This window comes from Aquarana catesbeiana, linkage group LG06 (genome assembly GCF_042186555.1).
Source record: "Aquarana catesbeiana isolate 2022-GZ linkage group LG06, ASM4218655v1, whole genome shotgun sequence".
Lineage (NCBI taxonomy): Eukaryota > Metazoa > Chordata > Amphibia > Anura > Ranidae > Aquarana > Aquarana catesbeiana.
The window spans coordinates 305,247,287-305,260,170 of record NC_133329.1 but is presented as its reverse complement, the minus strand read 5'-3'; the positions used below and the strand labels follow the sequence as shown (position 1 = coordinate 305,260,170).

At 42.5% G+C, this 12,884-nt stretch overlaps 1 protein-coding gene across 1 annotated transcript in view; it reads left to right on the top strand.

Moving 5' to 3' along the window:
* The window catches only part of BARD1 (BRCA1 associated RING domain 1), a 191,738-nt gene that overhangs the window by 167,702 nt on the left and 11,152 nt on the right, over nucleotides 1-12,884 (top strand). Inside the window, exon 9 of the mRNA XM_073633578.1 lies at nucleotides 4,196-4,288. Within this exon, the coding sequence (XP_073489679.1) occupies nucleotides 4,196-4,288 (93 nt within the window). The remainder of the gene's footprint in view (nucleotides 1-4,195; nucleotides 4,289-12,884) is intronic.

Below are 12,884 nucleotides of genomic sequence, written 5' to 3'. Positions count from 1 at the left end.
GACAGGGCTTCACCCTGCCTTCCTTCCAGGTTTGCAGCACAGTTCTCTCAATGGATGGCATGGCATTCATGGAGAGTGCAGTGCGCATGTGCCAGTGACATCACTGGCTGCTACTAAAGTAACTAAAAGGTGCACATCTCCTAAAGTAAATATCTCCTAAAAGGTGCACATTTAGGAGATATTTACTGTACCTACAGGTAACTTTTATTATTGGCTTACCAGTGGATCTAAATAAAAGAAAAAAAAAATCTTTACTACCGCTTTTAAAGGATAAACTATACTTTTATTACATACGGTATCTCACAAAAGTGAGTACACCCCTCACATTTTTGTAAATATTTCATTATATCTTTTCATGTGACAACACTGAAGAAATGACACTTTGCTACAATGTAAAGTAGTGAGTGTACAGCTTGAATAACAGTGTCAATTTGTTGTCCCCTCAAAACAACTCAACACACAGCCATTAATGTCTAAACCGCTGGCAACAAAAGTGGGTACACCCTAAGTGAAAATATCCAAATTGGGCCCAATTAGCCATTTTCCCTCCCCAGTGTCATGTGACTCAGTGTTACAAGGTCTCAGGTGTGAATGGGAGGCAGGCGTGTTAAATTTGGTGTTATTGCTCTCACTCTCTCATACTAGTCACTGGAAGTTTAACATGGCACCTCATGGCAAACAACTCTTTGAGGATCTGAAAAAAAGAATTGTTGCTCTACATAAAGATGGCCTGAAACAGAAAAGTCTGAGAGCTGCTCCCTGATATGAGACACCTCCATCCCTATATTGCGTAGAAATACAAAAATTCGCCCCTGGGACTTTAAATGAAGTGTCCATGGTGATCACAGGAAAGTAACAAAAGTATAGGAATGACAACATTTATTGTGATAAATAACATCCAGTACAAGTTATGAACATCGGTGACCCATACATGAAAACAGCAGCATGATAATGGTCCTAAAAACATAGCCATCATGACATAACATCAAAATATAAAAGGGTACAGATATACATGCTACATCTCTAACCCGACGCGTTTCGCGAGCTCTCCTCGCATCATCAGGGGCTGATGTGTATATCTGGTGTCTGTAATAACAGGTAAAGAGTATATTGGAGTATAGGTTATGGTAGGACAACAACATGAAGCCAGAGTAATTAATCCAATACCCACTTGTCAGGCGTGGAACCCCGAGGGGGTGGTCCCCAGCGGGGGGCAGCGGCAATACATCTCCCCCGGGAGCTGAGGGGGAGGAGACCACCAAATGGACATCCAGGATCAGGCAATGGGCAGGCAAGGCAGTTGAAAAGAAAAGAGGAATGAACCCGACTGTCACCCAGGATATTTTTAGGGTGTATTTGCTGTATGAAATAAATAACAAAAATGTATACGTATCTAAGATACTGGCAAAAGCCATATCTAAAAGAAATTGGCAAAAATGTACTTGAATATGAATATGAAGAGTACAGGGTGTTCAGCAGGGCATGAAAGAGCGAAGCAGAGAAGGGGTAAAAATGTGAACTCAAGTGTTACCCATGGGCCTAGCAGGGCATACTCCATGTCATGGCGTATATAAATGTGTATAAATATATTGAGATGGTACATGACATAATCCCCCAAGTAGCCCATGTGTCCTAAATGACATGAGTACCATAGTAAAATACATGGATATATATATTGTATGACTGGGGTTGTTGATGTCGCACTGTAGTAGGAATGTAATATAGTAACCTGAGGTACAAGGAATGCAGGAGTGTCCTGCAGAGCATGGGAAAATGTGATGTGAAAAGGGAAAGTGCATGTGGGGAGAAAAGTGAGGGAGTGGTGAAAAGAAAAAGAAAAAGAAAAAGGGGAGAGGGGGAGAGAGAAAAGAGAGGAAGGAAAGGAAAACAAAAAAGGAATAGACAGCAAAGAAAAAGAAACAAGGAAAAAGGCAGAGAAGAGAAGGAGAAAAAAGCATGCAGATGAACAAAAAGAATGAACAGATAAAGGGAAGTAAAATCAATGACAAATATGGCTCCAGCGTGTACCTATATGAATGAGAGGTACGCTAGTGAAGTGACATAACGATCTGTGTATGAAAGTGGTGCTTACCAGTGTGCTCTCTCGTCAGAGTGTAAAGGACGCCAGATAGAGAAGAAGACTGACCATGCCAAACCCCCGCCTTAAATGCCCGGAAGTCCACCGTAGTCTCCACCCCCAACGTCATACAGACATCGGTGAGGGGGACCGCCCACCACATCCGCCAAAGAGCGGCGGGACGCAGCAGAGGTCCCCGCCCAACGTCAGCTGTTACTGTGCCCAAGAGGTGGGGACACCGCCGTATGCGGAAGTCTCCCACTATAGCACAAGGCATGACGCTATAAAGATGGCCTGGGCTATAAGTAGATTGCCAAGACCTTGAAACTGAGCTGCAGCACAGTGGCCAAGACCATACAGCGGTTTAACAGGACAGGTTCCACTCAGAACAGGCCTCGCCATGGTTGACCAAAGAAGTTGAGTGCATGTGCTCAGCGTCATATAGACGTATGAGTGCTGCCAGCATTGCTGCAGAGGTTGAAGGGGTGGGGGGTCAGCCTGTCAGGGCTCAGACCATACGCCGCACACTGCATCAAATTGGTCTGCGTGGCTGTCGTCCCAGAAGGAAGATTCTTCTAAAGATTATGCACAAGAAAGCCTGCAGACAGTTTGCTGAAGACAAGCTGACTAAGGACCTTGATTACTGGAACCATGTCCTGTTGTCTGATGAGACCAAGATAAAGTTATTTGGTTCAGATGGTGTCAAGTGTGTGTGGCGCAACCAGGTGAGGAGTACAAAGACAAATGTGTATTCCCTACAGTCAAGCATGGTGGTAGGAGTGTCATGGTCTGGGGCTGCATGAGTGCTGCCGGCACTGGGGAGCTACAGTTCATTTAGGGAACCATGAATGCCAACATGTACTGTGACAGCTTCTGAAGCAGAGCATAATCCCCTCCCTCTGGAGACTGGGCCGCAGGGCAGTATTCCAACATAACAGCCCCAAACACATCTCCAAGACGACCTCTGCCTTGCTAAAGAAACTGAGGGTAAAGGTGATGGACTGGCCAAGCATGCCTCCAGACCTAAACCCTATTGAACATCTGTGGGGCATCCGCAAACGGAAGGTGGAGGAATGCAAAGTCTCTAACATCCACCAGCTCCGTGATGTGGTCATGGAGGAGTGGAAGAGGACTTTAGTGGCAGCCTGTCAAGCTCTGGTTAACTCCATGCCCAAAAGGGTTAAGGCAGTGCTGGCCACACAAAATATAGACACTTTGGGCCCGAATTGGACATTTTCACTTAAGGGTGTACTCACTTTTGTTGCCAGCGGTTTAGACATTAGTGGCTGTGTGAGTTATTTTGAGGGGACAGCAAATTTACACTGTTATACAAGCTGTACACTCACTACTTTACAGTAGTGAAGTGTAATTAGTGAAGTGTAATTTCTGCATTGTTGTTGCATGAAAAGATATAATAAAAATATTTACAAAAATGTGAGGGGTGTTCTCACTTTTGTGAGATACTGTATATATGAAAACTGAATTGGCTAAAAGTTCACTCCAGTTTTATAATACATCAGTGAATAAATTAAATTCATCCTTCCATAGTCCAACTGGCTGCTGATTACAGATACGAAAACACCGAAGGACACTTCAACCTTCAGTACAGGTATTCCTGGATCAAAAACAAATCAAGTGCACACAGGCTATTTAATTATATTTACAGTAAGTTTCGACTTGTCTAGAGGTACCCTAAACTTGTCACAAACTTGGGGAATTCAAACTGAGGTTGCTACAATGAATATCACACATCAGACTGATCAGTAGATCATTCCATTCCACTTCCCAAACCCCTCTGATGGTCCTCAAGGCTGCCATATTGCATTAAGAAGTGTCTGAAGGGACAGGAACAAGCCCAACTTCTACAGGAAATAGAGATTTGCATATGAACTACGCAGCCTGTGTCTCAAAACTTACAAATCCATTGACATACAGTTTTTAGTATTATGTATTTTTTCATCATAAGCTCTGTTTGAACTGCTCTGCTTTATAAAATGTTTACTTTAATGTATATTTTCTGTTTTCTATGGTATGCACATTCTATGGTGTTTTTTAAAGGCCCAAAGAGCAAGGAGTTATAAGATTTTGTAAATTTATGGTTGTCCTCTTGTCTTTTAGTAACTCACCTCATTGTTGGCGAGGATTCCATGCTCCGTACCTTAAAGTGCATGATGGGGATGTCAGCCGGCTGCTGGATCCTTCAATATTCTTGTAAGTTGTAGAAGTATTGCCAGCTAATGGCACACATACATTATGTATCTAAAGTGAACCTTTCTATTCAGACCCTGTTGTGCAACATTCCCTGAGCTGCATTGTTGATTGAAGCCCTGTAACATGTAAGACCATTGGATATGCACTCTAAAGGCATTGGTTTCGATCCTTTTTTTTTTTAATTACCGTATTTATCGGCGTATAACACGCACTTTTTTCCCCTTAAAATCAGGGGAAAGTCGCAGGTGCGTGTTATACGCCGATCCCCGCCGATCCCGAGCTGTCACATTTTCAAAATCGCGGACCGCGATTTGAAAATGGCGCCGCCGGATCCGAAGTACACAGAGCCGGTCCTCGGCTCTTTCCGGCGGCTCTTGTTTACTTTCGGCTCCACTCGTAGTCCCGAGCGGAGCTATCCGAACCTACTCGGATAGCTCCGCTCGGGACTACGAGTGGAGCCGAAAGTAAACGAGAGCCAGCGGAAAGAGCCGAGGACCGGCTCTGTGTACTTCGGCGCCGGCGGCGCCATTTTCAAATCGCGGACCGCGATTTTGAAGCCCTGGAAGCAGGGACAGGGGATCCCAGGCTGCACTGGGGCAAGGCTGCACTGGGGCAAGGCTGCACTGGGGAAGGCTGCACTGACAAGGCTGCACTGACAAGGCTGCACTGACAAGGCTGCACTGACAAGGCTGCACTGGTGAAGGCTGCACTGGTGAAGGCTGCACTGACAAGGCTGCACTGACAAGGCTGCACTGACATGGCTGCACTGACATGGCTGCACTGACATGGCTGCACTGACAAGGCTGCACTGACAAGGCTGCACTGACAAGGCTGCACTGACAAGGCTGCACTGACAAGGCTGCACTGACAAGGCTGCACTGACAAGGCTGCACTGACAAGGCTGCACTGACATGGCTGCAATGAAGGGCATTTAAATGTAAGTTTTTTTCCCTTCAACTTCCCTCCTAAAAGTTTTTTTTCCTTAAAATTCCCTCCTAAATTGGGGTGCGTGTTATACGCCGGTGCGTGTTATACGCCGATAAATACGGTAGGTATTATTTTAACAGAACAGTCAGGTCAGTTTTTTTTACAAACCGTGTATGAAAGTATAGCAAAACACATATTGGTAACCAGTTACTATGTCCACCAATCACCAATGTTAAATTCAGGATTATATTTTAGAAGAACACCTAGACAGTACACGCATTCTCATATAAAGAGTAATTGTGAAGTACATGGAGCTCCAGCACATTGAAAATACAATACAAACTGTCAGGTGGTTTGATCCCATGGTTTTCTAGAATTACACAGGGTTGGGAGGATTAATGTAACTACCTAGCCAAGGTAGCAGTTGATGGGGGTTAAAATGGAAAGGGAGAACAAACTGTATAGTTTTGAGGGCATCCTCTATCATTTAAAGCGTGGATCACCAAAATGTGGCCTACTGCAAGATTTTATTCGGTCCCCTGGAAGAGGGGCCTCTTATGTAAGTGGACACTCTATTGTAAGGGGGGGCTTTGATGGGGACTCTGATGTAAGGGAGATCTGATAGAGATTCTGATATAAGAAGGGACTGTGATAGCCTAAGCTTATCTGGAATGTATTTACTTTATTTTATTGAGGTTTTGTGCTGTTGTTCTAAATCATATCATGCTGTTTACCTATACATTTACAGTATATACATTTATAAATTGAACGGTACCTTTAAAGGATTCTTTAAAGTACAGTTTATTCTTTCTCTGTGCTGATACTGTAAGTCAGCTTTTCTGTTTCCAGCAAGGAAATAAAGCGGTAAACCAAAATGTAATATATTGCAACTTACCAATTGTAAGATGTGATGGCTGCATTCGTTTTCTTGCTTTTTCCCCTCTGTTTTCACCTGATGATTTGGCCAGTACTGCACCATCCTGTCTGGATGAAGGAGCGCAGGGGGCACCTTTTGGACAGCATAATTGTCTGTCTTGGGGGAGCGAATTCTGAACTTCAGCTAATACTTTATAATCAGCTACAACAGCAGTTTTTTCCTTTTTGGGATAAAGGTTTTACAGAAATAAAGCTGATCATTTTACCACTGTCAGTGGTAAATGGTTTGTCTCATCACTGTAACTGATACATTCTCCTGGAGAGCTTGTTCTGTTGAAAAACAGGCTTGCTTGTTGGATTACTGGATGACAATATAAGAAAGAAAGCCTAAAAAAGGATTAGTAAGCTGCAATATAATACATTTTTGCTTTTGGGTTTAATACATCTTTGAATTGCGTCACTGGGCAGAGAGCTGAGGAAAGGACAAATATTAGAGGAGTTAAGTGTTGCATGGCATAGTTGCAGATTTTGAAAGTATAGTGTCTAGTGAACCCATATTCCACTTGTAAAGATTAGTATGGTTTAAGGGCCCTGGTTCTTACGTATGCATTTTTTAGTGCATTTTCAGTTTTGCAGAAACACACTACAGTCCATTTAACATGGTTTCCTATTGGTCACGTTCAAGTCTGTGCATTTTATGGAAAGGGCAAGGAACTTTTTTCTAGTTTTTAGTTCCATAGACTTCAATGAATCAAAAACTTGTATTGAAAAATGCAAAATGCACCTGCAACCTGCAAAGGTGTGAATCAGGCCTAAGAGGATACCCCAAGTCTGAGGTTCTTGCAAACCTTTCCAGACTGCAGCAAAGTGTACATATGCTGCTCTGTCTTGGTCTTAGAAGGTAGAACCCCGACCCCATCTTGAGCTTGTTGTGGCCCATGTTCTCTTTATTCCTCTTTGTCTTTGTGGAACTATGAAACCAGTGGACCAGCTATAAAAGAAGAGTGAGGTGCTAGCAGATAGCAAGTCAGGAGGTTATTGGTCATTAGTGTGTGATTTCAGGTTGTATTGATCAAGATGCCTGGTGGGAGCTGCACACATCGCTGTCCTAGCCACACGCCCTGGTTCGGACCAGTAAAGCTACTGTATATCAACTTGCCCTGAGCCAACAGCACACTAAACACTTTTAGCACCATAAAAAAAAAAAAAAAAAAATATATATATATATATATATATATATATATATACACACACACACACACACACACACACACACACACACACACACACACACACACACACAAAAGTGAGTACACCCCTCACATTTTTGTAAATATTTTATTATATCTTTTCATGTGACAACACTGAAGAAATTACACTTTGCTACAATGTAAAGTAGTGAGTGTACAGCTTGTATAACAGTGTAAATTTGCCATCCCCTCAAAATAACTCAACACACAGCCATTAATGTCTAAACCGCTGGTAACAAAAGTGAGTACACCCCTAAGTGAAAATGTCCAAATTGGGCCCAATTAGCCATTTTCCCTCCCCAGTGTCATTTAACTCGTTAGTGTTACAAGTTCTCAGGTGTGAATGGGGAGCAGGTGTGTTACATTTGGTGTTATCGCTCTCATTCTCTCATACCGGTCACTGGAAGTTCAACATGGCACTTCATGACAAAGAACTCTCTCGGAATCTGAAAAAAAGAATTGTTGGTCTACATAAAGATGGCCTAGGCTAAAAGAAGATTGCCAAGTACCTCAAACTGAGCTGCAACACGGTGGCCAAGACCATACAGCGGTTTAACAGGACAGGTTCCACTCAGAACAGGACTTGCCATGGTTAACCAAAGAAGTTGAGTCATATTCAGCGTCATATTCAAAGGTTGTCTTTGGGAAATAGACGTATGAGTGCTGCCAGCATTGCTGCAGAGGTTAAAGGGGTGGGGGGTCAGCCTGTCAGTGCTCAGACCATACGCCGCATACTGCATCAAATTGGTCTGCATGGCTGTCGTCCCAGAAGGAAGCCTCTTCTAAAGATGATGCACAAGAAAGCCCGCAAACAGTTTGCTGAAGACAAGCAGACTATGGACTTGGGTTACTGGAACCATGTCCTGTTGTCTGATGAGACCAAGATAAACTTATTTGGTTCAGATGGTGTCAAGTGTGTGTGCAGCAATCAGGTGAGGAGTACAACAGTCAAGCATGGTGGTGGGAGTGTCATGGTCTGGGTCTGTATGAGTGCTGCCGACACTGGGGAGCTACAGTTCATTGAGGGAACCATGAATGCCATCATGTACTGTGACATACTGAAGCAGAGCATGGTCCCCTCCCTACAGAGACTGGGCCACAGGGCAGTATTCCAACATGAGAACAACCTCAAACACACCTCCAAGATGACCACTGCCTTGCTAATGAAGCTTAGGGCAAAGGTGATGCAAAGCATGTCTCCAGACCTAAACCCTATTAAGCATCTGTGGGGCATCCTCAAACGGAAGGTGGAGGAGCACAAGGTCTCTAACATCCACCAGCTCTGTGATGTTGTCATGGAGCAGTGGAAGAGGACTCCAGTGGCAAGTGGAAGCTCTGGTGAACTCCGTGCCCAAGAGGGTTAAGGCAGTGCTGGAAATTAATGGTGGCCACACAAAATATTGACACTTTGGGCCCAAATTGGACATTTTTACTTAGGGGTGTACTCACTTTTGTATATATATATATATATATATATATATGTGTGTGTGTGTGTGTGTGTGTGTGTGTGTGTGTGTGTGTGTGTGTGTATGTATATATATATAATGTGTGTGTATGTAAATATATATATATATATATATACACACACAGTCAGGTCCATAAATATTGGGACATCGTCACAATTCTGATCTTTTTGGCTCTATACACCACCACAATAGATTTGAAATGAAACGAACAAGATGTGCTTTAACTGCAGACTTTCGGCTTTAATTTGAGGGTATTTACATCCAAATCAGGTGAACGGTGTAGGAATTACAACAGTTTGTATACAGTTTCAGTTTGTGCCTCCCACTTTTTAAGGGACCAAAAGTAATGGGACAATTGGATGCTCAGCTGTTCCATGGCCAGGTGTGTGTTATTCCCTCATCCCATTTACAAGGAGCAGATAAAAGGTCCAGAGTTCATTTCAAGTGTGCTATTTGCATTTGGAATCTGTTGCTGTCAACTCTAAATATGAGATCCGAAGAGCTGTCATGATCAGTGAAGCAAGCCATCATTAGGCTGAAAAAACAAAACAAACCCATCAGAGAGATAGCAAAAACATTAGGTGTGGCCAAATCAACTGTTTGGAACATCCTTAAAAAAAAAAAAGAACGCACCGGTGAGCTCAGTAACACCAAAAACCCGGAAGACCACGGAAAACAACTGTGGTGGATGACTGAAGAATTCTTTCCCTTGTGAAGAAAACACCCTTCACAACAGTTGGCCAGATCAAGAATACTCTCCAGGAGGTAGGTGTATGTGTGTCAAAGTCAACAATCAAGAGAAGACTTCACCAGAGTGAATACAGAGGGTTCACCACAAGATGTAAACCACTGGTGAGCCTCAAAAACAGGAAGGCCAGATTAGAGTTTGCCAAACAACATCTAAAAAAGCCTTCACAGTTCTGGAACAACATCCTAAGGACCGATGAGACCAAGATCAACTTGTACCAGAGTGATGGGAAGAGAAGAGTATGGAGAAGAAAAGGAACTGCTCATGATCCAAAGCATACCACCTCATCAGTGAAGCATGGTGGTGGTAGTGTCATGGCGTGGGCATGTAATGGCTGCCAATGGAACTGGTTCTCTTGTATTTGATGATGTGACTGCTGACAAAAGCAGCAGGATGAATTCTGAAGTGTTTCGGGCAATATTATCTGCTCATATTCAGCAAAATGCTTGAGAACTCATTGGACGGCACTTCACAGTGCAGATGGACAATGACCCAAAGCATACTGCGAAAGCAACCAAAGAGTTTTTTTTTAAGAGAAAGAAGTGGAATATTATGCAATGGCCAAGTCAATCACCTGACCTGAATCCGATTGAGCATGCTTTTCACTTGCTGAGGACAAAACTGAAGGGAAAATGCCTCACCAGGGATGAAACCCAGCGTCTGGTGATGTCTATGTGTTCCAGACTTCAGGCTGTAATTGACTGCAAAGGATTACCAAAGGAAACCAAGTATTAAAAAGTGAAAGTTTGATGGATGATTGTTAATCTGTCCCATTACTTTTGGTCCCTTAAAAAGCGGGAGGCACATATACAAACCGTTGTAATTCCTACACCGTTCACCTGATTTGGATGTAAATACCCCTCAAATTAAAGCTGAAAGTCTGCAGTTAAAGCACATCTTATTTGCTTCATTTCAAATCCGTGGTGGTGTATAGAGCTAAAAAGATTAGAATTGTGTCGATGTCCCAATATTTATGTACCTGACTATGTGTGTGTGTATGTGTGTGTGTGTGTGTGTGTGTGTGTGTGTGTGTGTATATATATATATATATATATATATATATATATATATATATAATATACACACACACACAGTGTTACATTCTTACAGTATTCAGTCTTTTGAACTCTACTCTGTTCTATTAAGCCTCACAGCATGGTTCAGCAGGCTTTTAGTTGTGCTTTTAGCCAGGACGGTGCATTAACTTATTTTTGCTCTTGCCAGTTATTGAAGATGTACTTGGCAAAATAGAAATATTATGGATTTTTCAACTGAATTTATTTTTTTAGCTAATTGGATATGGAAGCTGTCCTAACCCGTAAGATGCTTATAAAGAAATAAGAAAAAATCCCCAAGCCTAGAACTTGATGGCTTTACATAGCAGGTAGTGCTTTTTAAAGACATGATATAACAGGCACCTGTATGTAGGATTGGGTAGATTTTAAGAAATATTACTTAATATGACTCTTAGCTGCCAAACATTTGGAGAGAGTTTTATTGTTTTCTTTAGATACTCTTCTTTCCTAGCTCCTTGCATTCTAATCTAGTTTGGTGACCCTTCTGTATAGGTGCAATAGAGGTGTTGAAGCTAAAACATGCCTAGAAATGTTTCCATTGTGCAGTGGCTGGAGTACTCGCTGCTCAGTCTATTTTCTGCTGAGTGCTCTGCCTGTAGGGATCCCAATTATTGCAGGAAACATTGCTAGGTTGTAATGACTTTGGGAGAATGTAAGTAGTTCTAAGTGAAGACCAGTGGAGCTTCTTTAACTACCAGCACATCTGTGCAGAATGACTATATTTCTCTCTGCATAAGGCTAGCTGAGAATAAAGCTGTTAGTCATTTGAGGACTTTGTAGTTTAGAAAATGTTTTGGGTTTACTATATAAACTTTAGCCACGCTGCTAAATCACAACTGAAATGTATGTGAAGTTTTACTTGTTAAATGTTTGTAGTTATGATTCACACATTCCTGCCACCCTGCATAGGCAGGTAGTGGTGTCCTCTTTCTGGGTCAACTGACTGCTTGTTGGACCATCATAGAGCAATATCATTACACTATTGCGATGAGTAAAGAAGTAAAATCGGGCTTATATATTTACCTCTTCAGATGAAAATTCTTCTCCAGCCTTCCTACAGTGTTGGACACATGACCAAAAGACTATGCATTTGGGAAGGGGGAAGGGTTCAGATTGGCTGATCATTCCACTAAACACCTCAGTCATTAAATCTGAACAAAGCAGATACACTCACTGGCCACTTAATTAGGTACACCTTGCTAGTACTGGGTTTGACCCCCATCCAATCCTTAATTCTTCATTGCATAGATTTAAAAAGGTGTTGGAAACTTTCCGCAGAGATTTTGATCCATTTTGACATGATAGCGTCATGTAGTTGCTGCAGATTTGTCAGCTGTACATCCATGATGCCAATCTCCCATTCCACCACATTCCAAAGGTGCTCTATTGGATTGAAATCTGGTGACTGTGGAGGTCATTGGAGTACAGTAAACTCATTGTCCTGTTCAAGAAACCAGTTTGAGATACTTTGAGCTTTGTGACATGGTGCATTATCCTGCTGGAAGTAGCCATCAGAAGATGGGTAAACTGTAGTCATAAAAGGATGGACATGGTCAGCAACAATACTCAGGTAGGCTGTGGCATTTAACCCCTTACGGACTGCCCGCTGTCCTTATACGTCGGCTGTTTGAAGAGGAATATCGTCGTTATGGCAGCAGCCAGCTGCCATAACCCTGGTATCCTCTTCTTCAGCGGGCGGTCCACTTTCAGATAAAAGGTACAGATCACTTTTATCAGCGGCGGGAGAAGGCCCCCACCTTCCGCCACTCTCCGGTGCCCTCCGGAGGCGATCGGATCCTGTGTGGCATGGAGCTGAATGAGGGCAAGATGGCCTCCACGCGGCTCCATACCATTGTCAAAACATCACTTCCGCCCATAGCTTTTAAAGCAACATTTTTATTTATTTTTTTCAATTGACATTTTTTTTTTAATTATTGAATTTGTGTGTAAATATGAGATCTGAGGTCTTTTTGACCTCAGATCTCATATTTAAGAGGTCCTGTCATGCTTTTTTTACTATTACAAGGGATGTTTACATCCCTTGTAATAGCAATAAAAATGACGCAATTTTTTATTTTCTATAAAGAACAGTGTAAAAATAAATGGTAAAATAAATAAGAAAAAAATAAATAAATTTTTTTAACTTGCCCCGTCCCGCCGAGCTCGTGTGCAGAAGCAAAAACATACATCACCATCACCCACATATGAAAACAGTGTTCAAACCACACGTGTGAGGTATCACCGCGATCGTTA